The sequence below is a fragment of the Podarcis gaigeae genome (genome assembly GCF_964106915.1).
Source record: "Podarcis gaigeae genome assembly, chromosome: 2".
In the NCBI taxonomy this organism is placed as follows: Eukaryota; Metazoa; Chordata; class Lepidosauria; order Squamata; family Lacertidae; genus Podarcis; species Podarcis gaigeae.
Genome location: NC_139679.1, coordinates 18,228,026 through 18,253,275, shown reverse-complemented (window position 1 = coordinate 18,253,275; position 25,250 = coordinate 18,228,026). Strand labels below are relative to the sequence as shown.

The 25,250-nt window shown below is 44.6% G+C and overlaps 1 protein-coding gene across 1 annotated transcript; it reads left to right on the top strand.

Moving 5' to 3' along the window:
• Positions 1-11,589: 11,589 nt before the first annotated feature.
• LOC310839959 (thiol S-methyltransferase TMT1A-like) lies at positions 11,590-14,347 on the top strand (the record flags this gene model as incomplete). Its single annotated transcript, XM_083729086.1, has 2 exons — positions 11,590-12,093; positions 14,086-14,347. The coding sequence occupies 2 exons, from the start codon at positions 11,590-11,592 to the stop codon at positions 14,320-14,322; spliced, it is 741 nt and encodes a 246-aa protein (XP_083585212.1). The 3' UTR covers positions 14,323-14,347.
• Between the last annotated feature and the right edge of the window lie 10,903 nt (positions 14,348-25,250).

Here is a 25,250-nt window from a genome sequence, read left to right as displayed (position 1 = left end):
TCTCCATGCAAGTGTCTCTGGGTTGGGGTGTAGAACCTAATCATAAGAATTATAGCACAGCCCATCACTATGTCACCTATGGCCTGTGAACCTCTTGTGCAATCTATTATTGGATGCACACACATGTATGTTATTGCCAATCCATTTTTTATTTCCACTTGACAGACTGTCCAGCTATCTTCACTTTCCACAATCTAGCTGCTCCCATGCAGATGTGAACGTTGCGATAACACATAGTTTGGGATTGCCTCATTCACTTCCACGTGAGGATTCATGAACTACCATTACTATTCTCCCTGGAAGCATCTGATCCCCATGGAGATTTAGATATCAGAAAAAGAAGAGTTTGGGCTTGATATCCCACCTTTCACTCCCCTTAAGGAGTCTCCAAGCGGCTAAGAATCATTGGTACCTCACCCCTGTGAAATTGCAAAAAATGTATAAGATTGGCAACAAAAGGTGTTGGAAGTGTAAATCCAAAGAGGGGAACTTCTACCACATGTGGTGGAAATGTGAAGAAGTTAAAAAAAATTGGGACTCCATCTACAACAAACTAAAGAAAATACTTAAATACACTTTTGTCAAAAAGCCCAAAGCTTTCCTTCTGGGAATGATTGGTGAGGAGATAAAGAAAGAAGACTATATAATGTTTCAATATGCAATTGTAGCTGCCAGGACTTTGTTAGCACAAAATTGGAAAACCCCAAATATCCCGACTGTTAAAGACTGGCAAATTAAATTGTTTGAATACACGGATTTGGTAAAAATGACGCAGAACATCAGACATAAAAAAGGCATAAGGTTTATTAACGATTGGTCTAAATTCATAACATATATGGAATCAAATTCTAGAGATATAAAAATTATAATAGGTTTAATATAACTCTTGCGATGTGTAGACGCTATAAAATGAAAAACTGCAGAACGGCTTTAACTTTCACATACTCCAAAACCGAGATGGAGGGAAGTCAATTGTTATTTGTTGTTATTTAATGTTTGTTTTATGGTTGGTGTAGGTGTTTTGCTTTGGGTGATGTTTGCTTTTTTCTTTGGTATGTATGAGCTATTTTTTGTTCTTTTCTTTTTTTCGTTTTGTTGTTGTTTGATTATAGAAAATGAATAAAAAGAAGTTAAAAAAAAAAGAATCTCCTTTCCCTTCCTTCCCCACAACAAACACTGTGAGGTGAGTGGGGCTGAGAAACTTCAGAGAAGTGTGACTAGCCCAAGGTCACCCATCAGCTGCATGTGGAAGAGTGGGGAAGCGAACACAGTTCACCAGATTACGAGTCCACCGCTCTTAACCACTACACCACACCATTGTCCATTACCTTAAACAGAATTTCTTTTTAATTTGGAAGATGACTGAGAGGTTCCTATCGGAGGTGCTGCCAGTGTGATGCTTGCAGGCACACACGTGCTAACAGGCCTTTCCTGAAACCCATGGAGTCCCTTCCCTGCACTTAAAGCAACGTTTTATTGCAGCCGGTATAACAGGTTGTGGAGTGTGCCCACAACAGCTTATCTGGTTTGCTAATGTGCCCTCAGGCACTTTTTGTAGTCTTTGTTTATTGCTATTTATACAACGGGCAAGAGGCGGCCTAATTTCAATCATCATCACTGCTGCCAGTTGCCTTTACGGCACTTCTCTTACATTCCCACAGTCTTCTGATATCCGTGTGCACAGAGATCCCGGTCTTTGCTCCACCTCTGAGCCGGAGCTTAACCCTTGCAACACCTGTGAATCTGTCTGCTCCCTTTCCTATGTCTCCCCTTCTTGCGTTTCTTCCCAGCCCTGTCTCTCCTTCCCCACCGTGGGCTGGGAATCCCTGTTCACTTCAGTCTCTCCTCCTTCTGATGCCCTCTTCCCTGTCATCTTCTTGTCTCTCATACAGTTCAGGCTCGCTGGTGTAATTTATGTCAGGGAACTCAGAGAATTCTGAGGGCGCCCTGACAGCGGTGGCAGCAACTGGTGGAGACTTAAGACTCAACTGACAGCACTGCAGGGCTGTTGTGCAGCAGCCGGGAAAGGAAGGGGGCATGAGAGGCTCTCCCTTCTCCACACAGCCTTCTCTAACTGAACAAACTGGCAGGTTTGCTGTTAAGGTTCCATTCCTCTTAAGAGTACAGTAACATATCTGCAGAACAGGAGGGTTGAGGAGCCATGGGAATGAGGGTGGTGCAAGGGGACTTTGAAAAAATAGAGGAGGAAAGAGGGGTGAAAGTGAAAAGGAGGGAGTGCCAAAGTGGGGCTGCAAAAAAGGAGGTGTGGGACTGGGGATGAAGGTTCAGGCAGTTACTATGAAGTGTGAGAATTTGCTACAGTACCAAAGGTAAGGTGGTGGTTGGTAGAACTGATCTAGAAGCAAGCAGAGTGCAAAGTTAGGGATAGTGTTATAAGAATTCTAAGGTCTTAAATACAGAATAAATATTCATAAATGCTCGCATATCTAAATATATAAACCACCTGTCTGAAGTAGTACAGGAGAGCAATCCTGAAGCCATTTTGACTCTCCCAGTGACCTCAAATATCCCTCTGCTGTTTGAGATTGCTTTTAATATAAAATATGCCCCTCAGTGAACCATGTCAACTGTGCAGATGTGATATCTAGAGTAGTAAACTAAAAAGTTCAGATTGGGGCAACTATGCATGTATCCTGCACTGCAAGCCCCTAAGCGCCATGCCACACACTGCAACCCCATACATCCCACATTGACCCCCACAAAAAAACCCGAACTGCTCTGGCACTGATGGCTCCTTTAACACAGATAATCTCCACACATTCTGCCCAGGGCCGGATTTAGGTTTGAAGAGGCCCTAAACTATTAAAGGTAATGGGGCCCTTTATATGTCCACACCTGTCCTTTGTCAACAACAAATTGTCACTGTTTTTGTGTGTTGAATATATGTTATATGGTAATTTATAGACCTAACAGGTATCCAAAGCCATCTGCACATAACAAAATATGTATTGTATCAAAGTAATGGTTGAACTGAAATGCAATTAACAAGTACATTAATAGTCAAATACAATAATAATAATAATAATAATAATAATAATAATAATAATAATAATTTATTATTTATACCTCGCCCATCTGGCTGAGTTTCCCCAGCCACTCTGGGCGGCTCCCAATCAGTGTTAAAAACAGTACAGCATTACATATTAAAAACTTCCCTGAACAGGGCTGCCTTAAGATGTCTTCTGAATGTCAGGTAATTCTTTATCTCTTTGACATCTGATGGGAGGGCGTTCCACAGGGCGGGCGCCACTACCGAGAAGGCCCTCTGTCTGGTTCCCTGTAGCCTCACTTCTCGCAATGAGGGAACCGCCAGAAGGCCCTCGGCGCTGGATCTCAGTGTCCGGACTGAACGATGGGGGTGGAGACGCTCCTTCAGGTATACAGGACCGAGGCCGTTTAGGGCTTTAAAGGTCAGCACCAACACTTTGAATCGTGCTCGGAAACATACTGGGAGCCAGTGCAGATCTCTCAGAACCGGTGTTATGTGGTCCTGGCGGCCACTCCCAGTCACCAGTCTAGCTGCCGCATTCTGGATTAATTGCAGTTTCCGGGTCACCTTAAAAGGTAGCCCCACGTAAAGCGCTTTGCAGTAGTCCAAGCGTGAGATAACCAGAGCATGCACCACTCTGGCGAGACAGTCCGCGGAGAGGTAGGGTCTTAGCCTGCGTACCAGGTGGAGCTGGTAGACAGCTGCCCTGGACACAGAGTTAACCTGCGCCTCCATGGACAGCTGTGAGTCCAAAATGACTCCCAGGCTGCGCACCTGGTCCTTCAGGGGCACAGTTACCCCATTCAGGACCAGGGAATCCTCCACACCTGCCCGCCTCCTGTCCCCCAAAAACAGTACTTCTGTCTTGTCAGGATTCAACCTCAATCTGTTAGCCGCCATCCAACCTCCAACCGCCTCCAGGCACTCACACAGGACCTTCACCGCCTTCACTGGTTCTGATTTAAAGGAGAGGTAGAGCTGGGTGTCATCTGCATACTGATGAACACCCAGTCCAAACCCCCTGATGATCTCTCCCAGCGGCTTCATATAGATATTAAAAAGCATGGGGGAGAGGACAGAACTCTGAGGCACCCCACAAGTGAGAGCCCAGGGGTCTGAACACTCACCCCCCACCACCACTTTCTGGACACGGCCCAGGAGGAAGGAGCGGAACCACTGTATGACAGTGCCCCCAGCTCCCAGCCCCTCTAGACGGTCCAGAAGGATGTTATGGTCGATGGTGTCAAAGGCCGCTGAGAGATCCAGCAGAACTAGGAAACAGCTCTCACCTTTGTCCCTAGCCCGCCGGAGATCATCAACCAGCGCGACCAAGGCAGTTTCAGTCCCATGGTGAGGCCTGAATCCCGATTGGAAGGGATCCAAATGGTCCGTTTCCTCCAGGCGTGCTTGGAGTTGTTCAGCAACCACCCGCTCAATCACCTTGCCCAAGAATGGCAGATTTGAGACTGGGCGATAGTTGGCCAAATTGGCAGGGTCTAAAGATGTTTTTTTAAGAAGCGGTTTAATGACCGCCTCTTTCAGCGGGTCTGGGAAGGCTCCCTCACAGAGGGAAGCATTCACCACCCCGCAAAGCCCATCGCCCAGCCCTTCCCGGCTCGCTTTTATCAGCCAGGATGGGCAAGGATCAAGGAGACAGGTGGTCGGTTTCACTCGTCCAAGCAGCCTGTCCACATCCTCGGAGGTAACAGATTGGAATTGATCCCATATAACAGGACCAGACAGAACTCTAGCACTCTCCCGCCCTGGCCCTGCTCCCACTGTGGAGTCTACCTCCTTCTGAATCTGAGCGATTTTATCTGCAAAAAACTTTGCAAAAGCATTGCAGGAGATCTTGGGGTCCCTACCAGGCCCCGGTGGTACAGGTGGTTCTGATAAACTGCGAACCACCTGAAAAAGTCTCCTGCTGCTGTTTTCTGCAGATGCAATGGAGGCGGCGAAGAAGTCCCTCTTCGCCGTCGCCATTGCCACTTGGTAGGCTCAACATTGAGCTCTAACCCGTGTCCAGTCTGATTCAGAATGAGTTTTCCGCCACCGGCGCTCTGGCCGTCTCAACGATTGTTTCATCACCCTCAGCTCCGGGGAAAACCACGGGGCTGTCCGGGCTCCATGCAACCGGAGAGGGCGCTTCGGAGCCAGACAGTCAATAGCCCTGGTTAACTCCGCATTCCAGCGTGCCACCAGGGAATCAGCTGAAAGGCCATCAACTTGGGATAAAGCATCCCCTACCACTCTCTGGAAGCCAATTGGATCCATTAAGTGGCGGGGGCGGACCATCCGAATCGGTCCCATCTCCCTGCGGAGGGGAAGGGTTGCGGAGAAGTCCAGTTGCACCAGAAAGTGATCTGACCATGGCACTTCTTTTGTTTCGCTTTTAGTTAATGTCAGATCACCAACATCCGTAGAGGTAAACACCAAGTCTAAGGCATGTCCGTGGCTATGAGTTGGGCCAGACTTATTCAGGGACAGCCCCATGGAGGCCATGCTTTCCACGAAGTCCCGAGCGGCCCCTTGTAAGGTCGTGTCGGCATGGATGTTAAAATCCCCCAGGACAACCAAGCTAGGTGTCTCCAGGAGCATATCCGCCACGACCTGAAGCAGCTCGGGCAGGGAATCCTTGGTGCAGCGGGGAGGTCGGTACACCAGTAGGAATCCTGTACTGCTCCTATTGCCCAACTTCCAGAACATGCACTCAGAAAACTGGGTCTTCCCAATAGGACGCCTGGTGCAGACTAATGACTTCCTAAAAATCACTGCAACCCCCCCTCCCCGCCCACATGACCTGGGTTGCTGTGCGTAAGAGAAACCTGGTGGGCAAGCAGCGGCAAGGACAGGCCCATCTGCTTCATCCAACCAGGTCTCTGTCACACATGCCAGGTCAAATCCTCCATCCACAATCAGGTCGTGGATGGCAGTGGTTTTATTCATCATTGACCTGGCATTGCACAGCAACACTTTCAGGTCATGTGGGTTTCCCTTGCTGATTACTGTAGCCTTCCGGTCAGGACCAGACCTGGAGGCAGGGATAGTCCTCAAACAACGACTAAACCTGCCTCCTCGATAATGACATGGTCTGGTCTTAGCATAACTCCTCCTCCTGCCCGTGATCACTGAGATCGGGTGTCCCAATACATCTCCCCCTGTGGAACCTGTCCCACCCAATCTATTGGCTGAGGCCCACTCCCAGGCAGCCATGACCCTTCCCCTTAAAAGGCAAAATACAAACTATATAATAATTTAACAGAATAATAATAATAATAATAAAACAAAACAGAACAAAACAAAACAAAACAAAGCAAGGAACAATAGTGCTGACTCAGTTAAGAAGAAGTATATACAATTAAGAAGAAGTATATTAATAGTGAATACCTTAATAGGATTTTTTATTCATAACAAACTTAATAAAGCAAACACATTGGCACTTGGCAATAACAAAAGTTCCTTTAGAAACACAGTTTACAAAGACTCATAATCTAGTCTTTAAAAACTTGCTATAACATGAAATAATAATAGGTGCAAATATATGATGCAAACTACTAATAATTATACATTGCAGATTGTAGGCACCCTATATATAGAAATGAGCAAACCAGTGATATTTTAGGGGGCAGGGTAGCAGGTGTGGCCCATTACGGTACTTACTTCACAGGAGCCTACACAACACAAAACACTGTTGCTGTATGTAGGTTTTATTTTATTTTATTATCTTACATTTTGGAAATGTACATCCAAGTTTTTTTCCTTTAAATTTTTTGGGGACCCAAGAGAGTGGGGCCCTAAACTATAGCTTGTTTAGCTTATACATTATGTAAATCCAGCACTGATCCTGCTACAGGCCCAGTTGTTCTGAAGGGATCGCTGTATGCCTATATTCTCATCTCAACAGAAGGGTTTTTATCCTATGCTAAGAAATCAGGCCTCAACGCTTTAAGCTGCAGAAAATCTTTTTATAAAAAAATCGTTAACCCGCAGGTTCAGAATTTCACTAAAATTCGGACATCCAATTCACTCATAAATGGTGCCAAACTGTGGCAAATGCTCCCCTGAAAGGTTTGGCAGTGAAAACTGAAGGGTTTTTATCCTAGGCTAAGAAATGAGGCCTCGATGCCATAAGCTGCGGAAAATAGTTCTTTGAAAAATAGTTCTTTGAAAAACTTCAGATGTCTTTTTCCAATGATGGAAACGCTTCCGTTTCAACCGAAAAAACTTTCAGGAGATCGTTTGCTACACTTTGGCGCCATTTTTGAGTGAATTGCAGAAGGTCAGATTTTTGCTGAAATTGTGACCGCGCGGCTTAGAGATTTTTTTTTTAAAAAGTTGTTCAGACGTCGAGGGCTAATTCTGTTTCCGATGATAAAAACACATCTGTTTCCACCCAAAAAACTTTCAGGGGATCGTTTTCTACTCTTTGGCACCATTTTTGAGTGAATTGCAGAACGTCAGATTTTTGCTGAAATTGTGATTTTTTAAAAACAAAAGTTGTTCAGACGGCGAGGGCTAATTCTGTTTCCAATGATAAAAACAAATCTGTTTCCAACGAAAAACCTTTCAGGGGAACGTTTACAGCAGGTTGGCACCATTTTTGAGTGAATTGCAGAACGTCAGATTTTTGCTGAAATTGTGATTTTTTAAAAACAAAAGTTGTTCAGACGTCGAGGGCTAATTCTGTTTCCGATGATAAAAACAAATCTGTTTCCACTGAAAAACCTTTCAGGGGAACGTTTACAGCAGGTTGGCACCATTTTTGAGTGAATTGCAGAACGTCAGATTTTTGCTGAAATTGTGACTGTGCGGCTTAGGGATTTTTTCAAAATAACATTTTTACGCACATTCAGACGTCGAGGGCTAATTCTGTTTCCGATGATAAAAACACATCTGTTTCCACCCAAAAAACTTTCAGGGGATCGTTTTCTACTCTTTGGCACCATTTTTGAGTGAATTGCAGAACGTCAGATTTTTGCTGAAATTGTGATTTTTTAAAAACAAAAGTTGTTCAGACGTCGAGGGCTAATTCTGTTTCCGATGATAAAAACAAATCTGTTTCCACCGAAAAACCTTTCAGGGGAACGTTTACAGCAGGTTGGCACCATTTTTGAGTGAATTGCAGAACGTCAGATTTTTGCTGAAATTGTGATTTTTTAAAAACAAAAGTTGTTCAGACGTCGAGGGCTAATTCTGTTTCCGATGATAAAAACAAATCTGTTTCCACCGAAAAACCTTTCAGGGGAACGTTTACAGCAGGTTGGCACCATTTTTGAGTGAATTGCAGAACGTCAGATTTTTGCTGAAATTGTGACCGCGCGGCTTAGGGATTTTTTCAAAAAAACATTTTTACGCACGTTCAGACGTCGAAGGCTAATTCTGTTTCCAATGGTAAAAACAGATCTGTTTCCACCGAAATTCCTTTCAGGGGATCGTTTGCAACAGTTTGGCACCATTTTTGAGTGAATTGCATAACGTCAGATGTTTGCTGAAATTGTGACCGCGCGGCTTAGAGATTTTTTAAAAAACAAACATGTTCAGACGTCGAGGGCTAATTCTGTTTCCGATGATAAAAGACATCTGTTTCCACTGGAAAAACCTTTCAGGAGATTGTTTGCTACACTTTGGCACCATTTTTGAGTGAATTGCAGAACATCAGATTTTTCCTGAAATTGTGACCGCGCGGCTTAGGGATTTTTTCAAAAAAAGTTCTTCAGACGTCGAGGGCTGATTCTGCTTCCGATGATAAAAACACATCTGTTTCCACCGAGAAACCTTTCAGGGGATCATTTGCAGCAGGTTGGCACCATTTTTGACTGAATTGCAGAAAGTCAGATTTTTGCTGAAATTGTGACCGCGCGGCTTAGGGATTTTTCCAAAAAAAAGTTGCTCAGACGAAGAGGGCTAATTCTGTTTCCGATGATAAAAACACATCAGTTTCCACCGAGAAACCTTTCAGGGGATCGTTGGCTACACTTTGGCACCATTTTTGAGTGAATTGCAGAACGTCAGATTTTTGCTGAAATTGTGACCGCGCGGCTTAGGGATTTTTCAAAAAAAAAGTTGCTCAGACGAAGAGGGCTAATTCTGTTTCCGATGATAAGAACACATCTGTTTCCATTGAAAAACCTTTCAGGGGATCGTTTGCAGCAGGTTGGCACCATTTTTGAGTGAATTGCAGAAAGTCAGATTTTTGCTTAAATTGTGACCGCGCGGCTCACGGATTTTTTTTTTTAAAAAGATGTTCAGACGAAGTGGGCTAATTCTGTTTCCGATGATAAAAACACATCCGTTTCCATTGAAAAACCTTTCAGGGGATCGTTTGCAGCAGGTTGGCACCATTTTTGAGTGAATGGCAGAATGTCAGGTTTTTGCTGAAATTTTGACCGCGCGGCTTAGGGATTTCTTCAAAAAAAAGTTGTTCAGACGTCGAAGGCTAATTCTGTTTCCGATGATAAAAACACATCTGTTTCCACCAAAGAAAACTTTCAGGAGATCGTTTGCTACACTTTGGCACCATTTTTGAGTGAATTGCAGAACGTCAGATTTTTGCTGAAATTGTGACCGAGCACCTTCGGGATTTTTTTTTTAAAAAGTTCTTCAGACGTCGAGGGCTAATTCTCTTTCCAATGATAAAAACACATCTGTTTCCATTGAAAAACCTTTCAGGGGATCGTTTGCAGCAGGTTGGCACCATTTTTGAGTGAATTGCAGAACGTCAGATTTTTGCTAAAATTGTGACCGCGCGTCTTAGGGATTTTTTCAAAAAAAAGTTGTTCAGACGTCGTGGGCTAATTCTGATTCCGATGATAAAAACACATCTGTTTCCACCGAGAAACCTTTCAGGGGATCGTTTGCAGCAGTTTGGCACCATTTTTGAGTGAATTGCTGAACGTCAGATTTGTGCTGTAATTGTGACCGCGCGGCTTAGGGATTTTTCCAAAAAAAGTTGTTCAGACGTCGAGGGCTAATTCATTTTCCGATGACAAAAACACATCTGTTTCCACCAAAAAACCTTTCAGGGGATCATTAGCAGCAGGTTGGCACCATTTTTGAGTGAATTGCAGAACGTCAGATTTTTGCTGAAATTGTGACCGCGCGTCTTAGGGATTTTTTCAAAAAAAAGTTGTTCAGACGACGTGGGCTAATTCTGCTTCCGATGATAAAAACACATCTGTTTCCACCGAGAAACCTTTCAGGGGATCGTTTGCAGCAGTTTGGCACCATTTTTGAGTGAATTGCAGAACGTCAGATTTTTGCTGAAATTGTGACCGCGCGGCTTAGGGATTTGTTCAAAAAAAGTTGTTCAGACGTCGAGGGCTAATTCTGTTTCCGATGATAAGAACACATCTGTTTCCACCAAGAAACCTTTCAGGGGATCGTTTGCAGCAGGTTGGCACCATTTTTGAGTGAATTGCAGAACGTCAGATTTTTGCTGTAATTGTGACCGCGCGTCTTAGGGATTTTTTCAAAAAAAAGTTGTTCAGACATCGTGGGCTAATTCTGCTTCCGATGATAAAAACACATCTGTTTCCACCGAGAAACCTTTCAGGGGATCGTTTGCAGCAGGTTGGCACCATTTTTGAGTGAATTGCAGAAAGTCAGATTTTTGCTGAAATTGTGACCGCGCGTCTTAGGGATTTTTCCAAAAAAAGTTGTTCAGACGTCGAGGGCTAATTCATTTCCAGCGGGAAGGTGAACGGCATTTCCGTGCGCTGCTCTGGTTAGAAGTGGCTTAGTCATGTTGGCCACATGACCCGGAAGCTGTACGCCGGCTCCCTCGGCCAATAAAGCTAGATGAGCGCCGCAACCCCAGAGTCGGTCACGTCTGGACCTAGTGGTCAGGGGTCCCTTTACCTTAAATCCAGCACTGATCCTGCTACAGGGCCCAGTTGTTCTGAAAAGATTTCTATATGCCTATATTCTCATCTGCACTGGCTAGGGAGATGTATAATTAACCTAAAGTAGGTAATAAAAACCATCAGGTGCCCATGTCTCTCCTGCCACAGAGAGACCAAAAGTACAGCTAGAGCGAATAAAAGTAAAGCTATATGCTCAAGTCTGCAGCTGCTTGAGACAAAAAAACAAACCCACAAGGGAAGCAAACATATCACTGAAGAGTACCGTAGTTTCAACTCAGGGGTAGCCAATCCTTCCACCCCAACATTTTTCAGCGCAGTTTTGGTGTGAAAGAGTTCTGCCATGGGAAAAAGGTTTCCCCTTATATTTAGGAAAAGCTTGTAACAAATTTAAACCAACATTCACTTTGGGTTACTACAGGACTGCGGAGTGCACTGCTGCAATAAAGTGTAAGAATACCCCCTAAATGAGATTATTTCCCTCTTAAAGGCAGCAAATACAGTTTTAAAGTTCCTCTGATGGGCAAGATTACAAGTGCATGCACAAACCATGTTATTGGTGAGTTTGTGTGTGTGTGGAGTTTATTAACAATATTTCTTTCCACCCTTTGAGATCTTTGAGGACTGGAAGCAACAGATAATAACAAGCCCCACCATCGAGACTCTGCAACTGACTTTCTCTTCTCCTCTGGCTTTGCTGTTTTCTGCCCTCCTGCTAACATGGAAGCAACATGCCTCGTTGTCCTGCTCAGGTTATGCGTCCAGATATTAGCCTTCCCCGCTTACTTGCTATGGTATCTGGGTATCTGGGAACCCCTTTGCAAGAGGTTATTCCCCTACTTCATGTCTGTGATGACAATCAGTTATAATAAGCAGATGTCCGACAAGAAAAGGGAAATGTTCAGCAACCTGAAGGACTTTGCCAGTCCTACGGGGGCCCTCACACTGCTGGAGATTGGCACAGGAACTGGCACCAACTTTCAGTTCTACCCCGCGGGATGCAAAATCATATGCACTGATCCAAACCCCAACTTCCAGAAGTTTCTCGACAAGAGCCTGGCTGAAAATCCACACGTGCAGGTGGAACGCTGTTTGGTGGCTCCGGCTGAGGACCTGCACCAGGTACCAGCTGCATCGGTGGATGTGGTGGTTTCAACACTGGTGCTTTGCTCTGTGAAGAGCCCCAAGCAAGTTATGAAAGAAGTCCTGCGGGTGCTGCGACCGGTAAGTAGCTCACGCCGTGGGAAGAACAAGCACAACTCAGTAACTGCAGGGGCATGCTGTATTCTCGGGTGTTAGTCAATTCTATATTCATTGGGGAATCACAAATGCAGGTAGATGAATTCGGATCCCTTGTTGTTTCTGCATAAACCAATTTGCTTCTGAGCTATTTACATTCTCATAAGTTGCAAACGTTGGGATCACTTCCTTGCTTTTCTCCCTATCTACAGTTAGGAAGAAACAATCCCACACTCTGTGTTACTGAGAGCACCTTACACAGATCTAGACATGCCTCTTATTATTTTGTCTGTTGTTGTTGCGCACTTGTGAAAGATCAAAGCAAATTTTTAAACATGCTTGTCTCTGATGTTGAAACTGATAAGAGGGTTGGGCAGGAACGCCCAGTATACCTGAAGCAGCCTCTCCACTCCCGTTGTTCACTGAGATCCAGCTCTGAGGGCCTTCTGGCGGTTCCCTCACGGTGAGCAGTGAAGGGAACCAGACAGAGGGCCTTCTTGGTAGTGGCACCCACCCTGTGGAATGCCCTGCCATCAGATGTCAAGGAAATAAACTTTTAGAAGACATCTGAAGGCACCCCTGTTTAGGGACGTTTTTAATGTTTGATCTTTTATCGTGTTTTCAATATTCTGTAGAGAGCCATCCAGCATGGCTGGGGAAACCTGTATGTATGTTTGTATGTATGTATGTATGTATGAATGAATAAATAAATTATTATTATTCCTCCTCCTCACATTTCAGCCTCTCTGCATTTGTTTTGTGTCTAACCCCACCTGCCTTTTTTTAAAAAAAATAAAAATAGAATCATTCATGTTTGGGAATGGCTTTTTAAACACATTATAGCCTCTCCTTCCTTTTGCAGTATAGTGAGTAAAATGTATCTGTTTCACCCACTGTGATTTCCTTGACATCTTCCATCTCTGCTTACCAATGAAACTGGCAAAGTCGGGGGCAAATTCAAAATCACCCATGGCTGAGCTGTTAACTGACTCTAGTGACAGATCTCATACCCTCCAACATTTATTTGATGAAAATAGGGACATCCTATTAAACAGCAGCAGCAGCAGCAATTGTATTATTGGTTGCCCCAACCACTCTGGGCAATGATACCCAATTTTTCACGTTGGCAAAAAGCGGTTGTGAAAAGCTCCAAATGCATTTCTCCAAACCATAGAACCAGCTCCTAGGGGCCGAGGTCCCTTTGACCCCACTAATAAAATATTTGAGTGGGCCGGGAACCCCCAAAGGTGATGGGCAATACGATTAAAATGGAGTGTGTCTGTGTACTACTTCTTGTGGTCGATTATATGGGGAGGGGCATACCTGGCCTTCCCAATATTTTATTCAAGTTGGCACTCCTGCTCCAGACTGAGCAAATGGGCATTAAAATGGTCAATGAAGTTCAAAGTAATCAAGTGTAAATTGATTTGGGGGTGATAAATAAAAATAAAATCATGTATAACCTCAGGAATCTGAATTGGTGGTAAGTGACCATGGATGAGACTTTGCAGCCATAGCAGATAGCTTGGTGAAGAAGTTGACCCAGCTTATAGCAGCTGTGAGAAAAGGCAAATGATGGAGATGTGTAATATTATGCTCGGAATGGAGAAAGCGGACAGAGAAATCATAGAATTGTAGAATTAGAAGGGAGCCTGGAGATCATCTGGTCCAACCCCCTACAAGGCAGGAATATGCAGCTGTCCCATACTGGGATCGAACCTGCAACCTTGGCGTTCTCAGCACCATGCTCTAACCCACTGAGCAGTCTGTGTTCCTCTCATAAGACTAGAACCCCAAAGCTATCCAATGCAGCTGAATGTGGGAAGGTTCAGGACAGAATTCAGGGGAACAGTGGCTGTTGCCATGAAAGGTTAACAGCACTCTGATACCATTAGCGCTGATTACGCAAAGGAATATCTGAGGAAATCCAAGGGAGAATAGAAAGTAACTTATATGCATCCATTTCTTTTTCTCCAGGGTGGCGCTTACTACTTCCTAGAACACGTTGCAGGTGCTCCTTCCAGTTGGACTCTCTTCTGGCAGCAGATCTCTGATCCAACTTGGATATGTCTGTTTGACGGGTGCCACATGACCAGAGAAAGCTGGAACGTCCTGGAAAAAGCTGGCTTCTCAGAGCTGAAGCTACGGCACATACATGCCCCTTTAATATGGGCCCCTATTAGGCCGCATATCATAGGTTATGCTGTAAAGTAGCTTGGAAATAAATTACTGAACAAGATCTCCATGCAAGTGTCTCTGGGTTGGGGTGTAGAACCTAATCATAAGAATTATAGCACAGCCCATCACTATGTCACCTATGGCCTGTGAACCTCTTGTGCAATCTATTATTGGATGCACACACATGTATGTTATTGCCAATCCATTTTTTATTTCCACTTGACAGACTGTCCAGCTATCTTCACTTTCCACAATCTAGCTGCTCCCATGCAGATGTGAACGTTGCGATAACACATAGTTTGGGATTGCCTCATTCACTTCCACGTGAGGATTCATGAACTACCATTACTATTCTCCCTGGAAGCATCTGATCCCCATGGAGATTTAGATATCAGAAAAAGAAGAGTTTGGGCTTGATATCCCACCTTTCACTCCCCTTAAGGAGTCTCCAAGCGGCTAAGAATCATTGGTACCTCACCCCTGTGAAATTGCAAAAAATGTATAAGATTGGCAACAAAAGGTGTTGGAAGTGTAAATCCAAAGAGGGGAACTTCTACCACATGTGGTGGAAATGTGAAGAAGTTAAAAAAAATTGGGACTCCATCTACAACAAACTAAAGAAAATACTTAAATACACTTTTGTCAAAAAGCCCAAAGCTTTCCTTCTGGGAATGATTGGTGAGGAGATAAAGAAAGAAGACTATATAATGTTTCAATATGCAATTGTAGCTGCCAGGACTTTGTTAGCACAAAATTGGAAAACCCCAAATATCCCGACTGTTAAAGACTGGCAAATTAAATTGTTTGAATACACGGATTTGGTAAAAATGACGCAGAACATCAGACATAAAAAAGGCATAAGGTTTATTAACGATTGGTCTAAATTCATAACATATATGGAATCAAATTCTAGAGATATAAAAATTATAATAGGTTTAATATAACTCTTGCGATGTGTAGACGCTATAAAATGAAAAACTGCAGAACGGCTTTAACTTTCACATACTCCAAAACCGAGATGGAGGGAAGTCAATTGTTATTTGTTGTTATTTAATGTTTGTTTTATGGTTGGTGTAGGTGTTTTGCTTTGGGTGATGTTTGCTTTTTTCTTTGGTATGTATGAGCTATTTTTTGTTCTTTTCTTTTTTTCGTTTTGTTGTTGTTTGATTATAGAAAATGAATAAAAAGAAGTTAAAAAAAAAAGAATCTCCTTTCCCTTCCTTCCCCACAACAAACACTGTGAGGTGAGTGGGGCTGAGAAACTTCAGAGAAGTGTGACTAGCCCAAGGTCACCCATCAGCTGCATGTGGAAGAGTGGGGAAGCGAACACAGTTCACCAGATTACGAGTCCACCGCTCTTAACCACTACACCACACCATTGTCCATTACCTTAAACAGAATTTCTTTTTAATTTGGAAGATGACTGAGAGGTTCCTATCGGAGGTGCTGCCAGTGTGATGCTTGCAGGCACACACGTGCTAACAGGCCTTTCCTGAAACCCATGGAGTCCCTTCCCTGCACTTAAAGCAACGTTTTATTGCAGCCGGTATAACAGGTTGTGGAGTGTGCCCACAACAGCTTATCTGGTTTGCTAATGTGCCCTCAGGCACTTTTTGTAGTCTTTGTTTATTGCTATTTATACAACGGGCAAGAGGCGGCCTAATTTCAATCATCATCACTGCTGCCAGTTGCCTTTACGGCACTTCTCTTACATTCCCACAGTCTTCTGATATCCGTGTGCACAGAGATCCCGGTCTTTGCTCCACCTCTGAGCCGGAGCTTAACCCTTGCAACACCTGTGAATCTGTCTGCTCCCTTTCCTATGTCTCCCCTTCTTGCGTTTCTTCCCAGCCCTGTCTCTCCTTCCCCACCGTGGGCTGGGAATCCCTGTTCACTTCAGTCTCTCCTCCTTCTGATGCCCTCTTCCCTGTCATCTTCTTGTCTCTCATACAGTTCAGGCTCGCTGGTGTAATTTATGTCAGGGAACTCAGAGAATTCTGAGGGCGCCCTGACAGCGGTGGCAGCAACTGGTGGAGACTTAAGACTCAACTGACAGCACTGCAGGGCTGTTGTGCAGCAGCCGGGAAAGGAAGGGGGCATGAGAGGCTCTCCCTTCTCCACACAGCCTTCTCTAACTGAACAAACTGGCAGGTTTGCTGTTAAGGTTCCATTCCTCTTAAGAGTACAGTAACATATCTGCAGAACAGGAGGGTTGAGGAGCCATGGGAATGAGGGTGGTGCAAGGGGACTTTGAAAAAATAGAGGAGGAAAGAGGGGTGAAAGTGAAAAGGAGGGAGTGCCAAAGTGGGGCTGCAAAAAAGGAGGTGTGGGACTGGGGATGAAGGTTCAGGCAGTTACTATGAAGTGTGAGAATTTGCTACAGTACCAAAGGTAAGGTGGTGGTTGGTAGAACTGATCTAGAAGCAAGCAGAGTGCAAAGTTAGGGATAGTGTTATAAGAATTCTAAGGTCTTAAATACAGAATAAATATTCATAAATGCTCGCATATCTAAATATATAAACCACCTGTCTGAAGTAGTACAGGAGAGCAATCCTGAAGCCATTTTGACTCTCCCAGTGACCTCAAATATCCCTCTGCTGTTTGAGATTGCTTTTAATATAAAATATGCCCCTCAGTGAACCATGTCAACTGTGCAGATGTGATATCTAGAGTAGTAAACTAAAAAGTTCAGATTGGGGCAACTATGCATGTATCCTGCACTGCAAGCCCCTAAGCGCCATGCCACACACTGCAACCCCATACATCCCACATTGACCCCCACAAAAAAACCCGAACTGCTCTGGCACTGATGGCTCCTTTAACACAGATAATCTCCACACATTCTGCCCAGGGCCGGATTTAGGTTTGAAGAGGCCCTAAACTATTAAAGGTAATGGGGCCCTTTATATGTCCACACCTGTCCTTTGTCAACAACAAATTGTCACTGTTTTTGTGTGTTGAATATATGTTATATGGTAATTTATAGACCTAACAGGTATCCAAAGCCATCTGCACATAACAAAATATGTATTGTATCAAAGTAATGGTTGAACTGAAATGCAATTAACAAGTACATTAATAGTCAAATACAATAATAATAATAATAATAATAATAATAATAATAATAATAATAATTTATTATTTATACCTCGCCCATCTGGCTGAGTTTCCCCAGCCACTCTGGGCGGCTCCCAATCAGTGTTAAAAACAGTACAGCATTACATATTAAAAACTTCCCTGAACAGGGCTGCCTTAAGATGTCTTCTGAATGTCAGGTAATTCTTTATCTCTTTGACATCTGATGGGAGGGCGTTCCACAGGGCGGGCGCCACTACCGAGAAGGCCCTCTGTCTGGTTCCCTGTAGCCTCACTTCTCGCAATGAGGGAACCGCCAGAAGGCCCTCGGCGCTGGATCTCAGTGTCCGGACTGAACGATGGGGGTGGAGACGCTCCTTCAGGTATACAGGACCGAGGCCGTTTAGGGCTTTAAAGGTCAGCACCAACACTTTGAATCGTGCTCGGAAACATACTGGGAGCCAGTGCAGATCTCTCAGAACCGGTGTTATGTGGTCCTGGCGGCCACTCCCAGTCACCAGTCTAGCTGCCGCATTCTGGATTAATTGCAGTTTCCGGGTCACCTTAAAAGGTAGCCCCACGTAAAGCGCTTTGCAGTAGTCCAAGCGTGAGATAACCAGAGCATGCACCACTCTGGCGAGACAGTCCGCGGAGAGGTAGGGTCTTAGCCTGCGTACCAGGTGGAGCTGGTAGACAGCTGCCCTGGACACAGAGTTAACCTGCGCCTCCATGGACAGCTGTGAGTCCAAAATGACTCCCAGGCTGCGCACCTGGTCCTTCAGGGGCACAGTTACCCCATTCAGGACCAGGGAATCCTCCACACCTGCCCGCCTCCTGTCCCCCAAAAACAGTACTTCTGTCTTGTCAGGATTCAACCTCAATCTGTTAGCCGCCATCCAACCTCCAACCGCCTCCAGGCACTCACACAGGACCTTCACCGCCTTCACTGGTTCTGATTTAAAGGAGAGGTAGAGCTGGGTGTCATCTGCATACTGATGAACACCCAGTCCAAACCCCCTGATGATCTCTCCCAGCGGCTTCATATAGATATTAAAAAGCATGGGGGAGAGGACAGAACTCTGAGGCACCCCACAAGTGAGAGCCCAGGGGTCTGAACACTCACCCCCCACCACCACTTTCTGGACACGGCCCAGGAGGAAGGAGCGGAACCACTGTATGACAGTGCCCCCAGCTCCCAGCCCCTCTAGACGGTCCAGAAGGATTTTATGGTCGATGGTGTCAAAGGCCGCTGAGAGATCCAGCAGAACTAGGAAACAGCTCTCACCTTTGTCCCTAGCCCGCCGGAGATCATCAACCAGCGCGACCAAGGCAGTTTCAGTCCCATGGTGAGGCCTGAATCCCGATTGGAAGGGATCCAAATGGTCCGTTTCCTCCAGGCGTGCTTGGAGTTGTTCAGCAACCACCCGCTCAATCACCTTGCCCAAGAATGGCAGATTTGAGACTGGGCGATAGTTGGCCAAATTGGCAGGGTCTAAAGATGTTTTTTTAAGAAGCGGTTTAATGACCGCCTCTTTCAGCGGGTCTGGGAAGGCTCCCTCACAGAGGGAAGCATTCACCACCCCGCAAAGCCCATCGCCCAGCCCTTCCCGGCTCGCTTTTATCAGCCAGGATGGGCAAGGATCAAGGAGACAGGTGGTCGGTTTCACTCGTCCAAGCAGCCTGTCCACATCCTCGGAGGTAACAGATTGGAATTGATCCCATATAACAGGACCAGACAGAACTCTAGCACTCTCCCGCCCTGGCCCTGCTCCCACTGTGGAGTCTACCTCCTTCTGAATCTGAGCGATTTTATCTGCAAAAAACTTTGCAAAAGCATTGCAGGAGATCTTGGGGTCCCTACCAGGCCCCGGTGGTACAGGTGGTTCTGATAAACTGCGAACCACCTGAAAAAGTCTCCTGCTGCTGTTTTCTGCAGATGCAATGGAGGCGGCGAAGAAGTCCCTCTTCGCCGTCGCCATTGCCACTTGGTAGGCTCAACATTGAGCTCTAACCCGTGTCCAGTCTGATTCAGAATGAGTTTTCCGCCACCGGCGCTCTGGCCGTCTCAACGATTGTTTCATCACCCTCAGCTCCGGGGAAAACCACGGGGCTGTCCGGGCTCCATGCAACCGGAGAGGGCGCTTCGGAGCCAGACAGTCAATAGCCCTGGTTAACTCCGCATTCCAGCGTGCCACCAGGGAATCAGCTGAAAGGCCATCAACTTGGGATAAAGCATCCCCTACCACTCTCTGGAAGCCAATTGGATCCATTAAGTGGCGGGGGCGGACCATCCGAATCGGTCCCATCTCCCTGCGGAGGGGAAGGGTTGCGGAGAAGTCCAGTTGCACCAGAAAGTGATCTGACCATGGCACTTCTTTTGTTTCGCTTTTAGTTAATGTCAGATCACCAACATCCGTAGAGGTAAACACCAAGTCTAAGGCATGTCCGTGGCTATGAGTTGGGCCAGACTTATTCAGGGACAGCCCCATGGAGGCCATGCTTTCCACGAAGTCCCGAGCGGCCCCTTGTAAGGTCGTGTCGGCATGGATGTTAAAATCCCCCAGGACAACCAAGCTAGGTGTCTCCAGGAGCATATCCGCCACGACCTGAAGCAGCTCGGGCAGGGAATCCTTGGTGCAGCGGGGAGGTCGGTACACCAGTAGGAATCCTGTACTGCTCCTATTGCCCAACTTCCAGAACATGCACTCAGAAAACTGGGTCTTCCCAATAGGACGCCTGGTGCAGACTAATGACTTCCTAAAAATCACTGCAACCCCCCCTCCCCGCCCACATGACCTGGGTTGCTGTGCGTAAGAGAAACCTGGTGGGCAAGCAGCGGCAAGGACAGGCCCATCTGCTTCATCCAACCAGGTCTCTGTCACACATGCCAGGTCAAATCCTCCATCCACAATCAGGTCGTGGATGGCAGTGGTTTTATTCATCATTGACCTGGCATTGCACAGCAACACTTTCAGGTCATGTGGGTTTCCCTTGCTGATTACTGTAGCCTTCCGGTCAGGACCAGACCTGGAGGCAGGGATAGTCCTCAAACAACGACTAAACCTGCCTCCTCGATAATGACATGGTCTGGTCTTAGCATAACTCCTCCTCCTGCCCGTGATCACTGAGATCGGGTGTCCCAATACATCTCCCCCTGTGGAACCTGTCCCACCCAATCTATTGGCTGAGGCCCACTCCCAGGCAGCCATGACCCTTCCCCTTAAAAGGCAAAATACAAACTATATAATAATTTAACAGAATAATAATAATAATAATAAAACAAAACAGAACAAAACAAAACAAAACAAAGCAAGGAACAATAGTGCTGACTCAGTTAAGAAGAAGTATATACAATTAAGAAGAAGTATATTAATAGTGAATACCTTAATAGGATTTTTTATTCATAACAAACTTAATAAAGCAAACACATTGGCACTTGGCAATAACAAAAGTTCCTTTAGAAACACAGTTTACAAAGACTCATAATCTAGTCTTTAAAAACTTGCTATAACATGAAATAATAATAGGTGCAAATATATGATGCAAACTACTAATAATTATACATTGCAGATTGTAGGCACCCTATATATAGAAATGAGCAAACCAGTGATATTTTAGGGGGCAGGGTAGCAGGTGTGGCCCATTACGGTACTTACTTCACAGGAGCCTACACAACACAAAACACTGTTGCTGTATGTAGGTTTTATTTTATTTTATTATCTTACATTTTGGAAATGTACATCCAAGTTTTTTTCCTTTAAATTTTTTGGGGACCCAAGAGAGTGGGGCCCTAAACTATAGCTTGTTTAGCTTATACATTATGTAAATCCAGCACTGATCCTGCTACAGGCCCAGTTGTTCTGAAGGGATCGCTGTATGCCTATATTCTCATCTCAACAGAAGGGTTTTTATCCTATGCTAAGAAATCAGGCCTCAACGCTTTAAGCTGCAGAAAATCTTTTTATAAAAAAATCGTTAACCCGCAGGTTCAGAATTTCACTAAAATTCGGACATCCAATTCACTCATAAATGGTGCCAAACTGTGGCAAATGCTCCCCTGAAAGGTTTGGCAGTGAAAACTGAAGGGTTTTTATCCTAGGCTAAGAAATGAGGCCTCGATGCCATAAGCTGCGGAAAATAGTTCTTTGAAAAATAGTTCTTTGAAAAACTTCAGATGTCTTTTTCCAATGATGGAAACGCTTCCGTTTCAACCGAAAAAACTTTCAGGAGATCGTTTGCTACACTTTGGCGCCATTTTTGAGTGAATTGCAGAAGGTCAGATTTTTGCTGAAATTGTGACCGCGCGGCTTAGAGATTTTTTTTTAAAAAAGTTGTTCAGACGTCGAGGGCTAATTCTGTTTCCGATGATAAAAACACATCTGTTTCCACCCAAAAAACTTTCAGGGGATCGTTTTCTACTCTTTGGCACCATTTTTGAGTGAATTGCAGAACGTCAGATTTTTGCTGAAATTGTGATTTTTTAAAAACAAAAGTTGTTCAGACGTCGAGGGCTAATTCTGTTTCCGATGATAAAAACAAATCTGTTTCCACCGAAAAACCTTTCAGGGGAACGTTTACAGCAGGTTGGCACCATTTTTGAGTGAATTGCAGAACGTCAGATTTTTGCTGAAATTGTGACCGCGCGGCTTAGGGATTTTTTCAAAAAAACATTTTTACGCACGTTCGGACGTCGAAGGCTAATTCTGTTTCCAATGGTAAAAACAGATCTGTTTCCACCGAAATTCCTTTCAGGGGATCGTTTGCAACAGTTTGGCACCATTTTTGAGTGAATTGCATAACGTCAGATGTTTGCTGAAATTGTGACCGCGCGGCTTAGAGATTTTTTTTTAAAAAAACATGTTCAGACGTCGAGGGCTAATTCTGTTTCCGATGATAAAAGACATCTGTTTCCACCGGAAAAACCTTTCAGGAGATTGTTTGCTACACTTTGGCACCATTTTTGAGTGAATTGCAGAAAGTCAGATTTTTGCTGAAATTGTGACCGCGCGGCTTAGGGATTTTTTCAAAAAAAAGTTGTTCAGACGTCGTGGGCTAATTCTGCTTCCGATGATAAAAACACATCTGTTTCCACCGAGAAACCTTTCAGGGGATCGTTTGCAGCAGTTTGGCACCATTTTTGAGTGAATTGCTGAACGTCAGATTTGTGCTGTAATTGTGACCGCGCGGCTTAGGGATTTTTCCAAAAAAAGTTGTTCAGACGTTGAGGGCTAATTCATTTTCCGATGACAAAAACACATCTGTTTCCACCAAAAAACCTTTCAGGGGATCATTAGCAGCAGGTTGGCACCATTTTTGAGTGAATTGCAGAACGTCAGATTTTTGCTGAAATTGTGACCGCGCGTCTTAGGGATTTTTTCAAAAAAAAGTTGTTCAGACGACGTGGGCTAATTCTGCTTCCGATGATAAAAACACATCTGTTTCCAAGGAGAAACCTTTCAGGGGATCGTTTGCAGCAGTTTGGCACCATTTTTGAGTGAATTGCAGAACGTCAGATTTTTGCTGAAATTGTGACCGCGCGGCTTAGGGATTTTTCCAAAAAAAAGTTCCTCAGACGAAGAGGGCTAATTCTGTTTCCGATGATAAAAACACATCAGTTTCCACCGAGAAACCTTTCAGGGGATCGTTGGCTACACTTTGGCACCATTTTTGAGTGAATTGCAGAACGTCAGATTTTTGCTGAAATTGTGATCGCGCGGCTTAGGGATTTGTTCAAAAAAGGTTGTTCAGACGTCGAGGGCTAATTCTGTTTCCGATGATAAGAACACATCTGTTTCCACCGAGAAACCTTTCAGGGGATCGTTTGCAGCAGGTTGGCACCATTTTTGAGTGAATTGCAGAACGTCAGATTTTTGCTGTAATTGTGACCGCGCGGCTTAGGGATTTTTCCAAAAAACAGTTGCTCAGACGAAGAGGGCTAATTCTGTTTCCGATGATAAAAACACATCTGTTTCCATTGAAAAACCTTTCAGGGGATCGTTTGCAGCAGGTTGGCACCATTTTTGAGTGAATTGCAGAAAGTCAGATTTTTGCTGAAATTGTGACCGCGCGGCTTAGGGATTTTTTCAAAAAAAGTTGTTCAGACGTCGAGGGCTAATTCTGTTTCCGATGATAAGAACACATCTGTTTCCACCGAGAAACCTTTCAGGGGATCGTTTGCAGCAGGTTGGCACCATTTTTGAGTGAATTGCAGAAAGTCAGATTTTTGCTGAAATTGTGAAAACGCGGAGAACAACTTTTTTCCAAAAAAAAGTTGTTCAGATGTCGTGGGCTAATTCTGCTTCTGATGATAAAAAAACATCTGTTTCCACCGAGAAACCTTTCAGGGGATCGTTGGCTACACTTTGGCACCATTTTTGAGTGAATTGCAGAACGTCAGATTTTTGCTGAAATTGTGACCGCGCGGCTTAGGGATTTTTTCAAAAAAAGTTGTTCAGACGTCGAGGGCTAATTCCCTTTCCGATGATAAAAACACATCTGTTTCCACCGAAAAACCTTTCAGGGGATGGTTTGCAGCAGGTTGGCACCATTTTTGAGTGAATTGCAGAATGTCAGATTTTTGCTGAAATTGTGACCGCGCGGCTTAGGGATTTTTTCAAAAAAAGTTGTTCAGACGTCGAGGGCTAATTCTGTTTCCGATGACAAAAACACATCTATTTCCACCGAGAAACCTTTCAGGGGATCGTTTGCAGCAGGTTGGCACCATTTTTGAGTGAATTGCAGAAAGTCAGATTTTTGCTGAAATTGTGACCGCGCGGCTTAGGGATTTTTTCAAAAAAAGTTGTTCAGACGTCGAGGGCTAATTCTGTTTCCGATGATAAAAACACATCTGTTTCCACCCAAAAAACTTTCAGGGGATCGTTGGCTACACTTTGGCACCATTTTTGAGTGAATTGCAGAACGTCAGATTTTTGCTGAAATTGTGATTTTTTAAAAACAAAAGTTGTTCAGACGTCGAGGGCTAATTCTGTTTCCGATGATAAAAACACATCTGTTTCCACCGAAAAACCTTTCAGGGGAACGTTCACAGCAGGTTGGCACCATTTTTGAGTGAATTGCAGAACGTCAGATTTTTGCTGAAATTGTGACCACGCGGCTTAGGGATTTTTTCAAAAAAACATTTTTACGCACGTTCAGACGTCGAAGGCTAATTCTGTTTCCAATGGTAAAAACAGATCTGTTTCCACCGAAATTCCTTTCAGGGGATCGTTTGCAACAGTTTGGCACCATTTTTGAGTGAATTGCATAACGTCAGATGTTTGCTGAAATTGTGACCGCGCGGCTTAGAGATTTTTTTAAAAAAAAACATGTTCAGACGTCGAGGGCTAATTCTGTTTCCGATGATAAAAGACATCTGTTTCCACCGGAAAAACATTTCAGGAGATTGTTTGCTACACTTTGGCACCATTTTTGAGTGAATTGCAGAAAGTCAGATTTTTGCTGAAATTGTGACCGCGCGGCTTAGGGATTTTTTCAAAAAAAAGTTGTTCAGACGTCGTGGGCTAATTCTGCTTCCGATGATAAAAACACATCTGTTTCCACCGAGAAACCTTTCAGGGGATCGTTTGCAGCAGTTTGGCACCATTTTTGAGTGAATTGCAGAATGTCAGATTTTTGCTGAAATTGTGACCGCGCGGCTTAGGGATTTTTCCAAAAAAAAGTTGCTCAGACGAAGAGGGCTAATTCTGTTTCCGATGATAAAAACACATCAGTTTCCACCGAGAAACCTTTCAGGGGATCGTTGGCTACACTTTGGCACCATTTTTGAGTGAATTGCAGAACGTCAGATTTTTGCTGAAATTGTGACCGCGCGGCTTAGGGATTTTTTCAAAAAAAGTTGTTCAGACGTCGAGGGCTAATTCTGTTTCCGA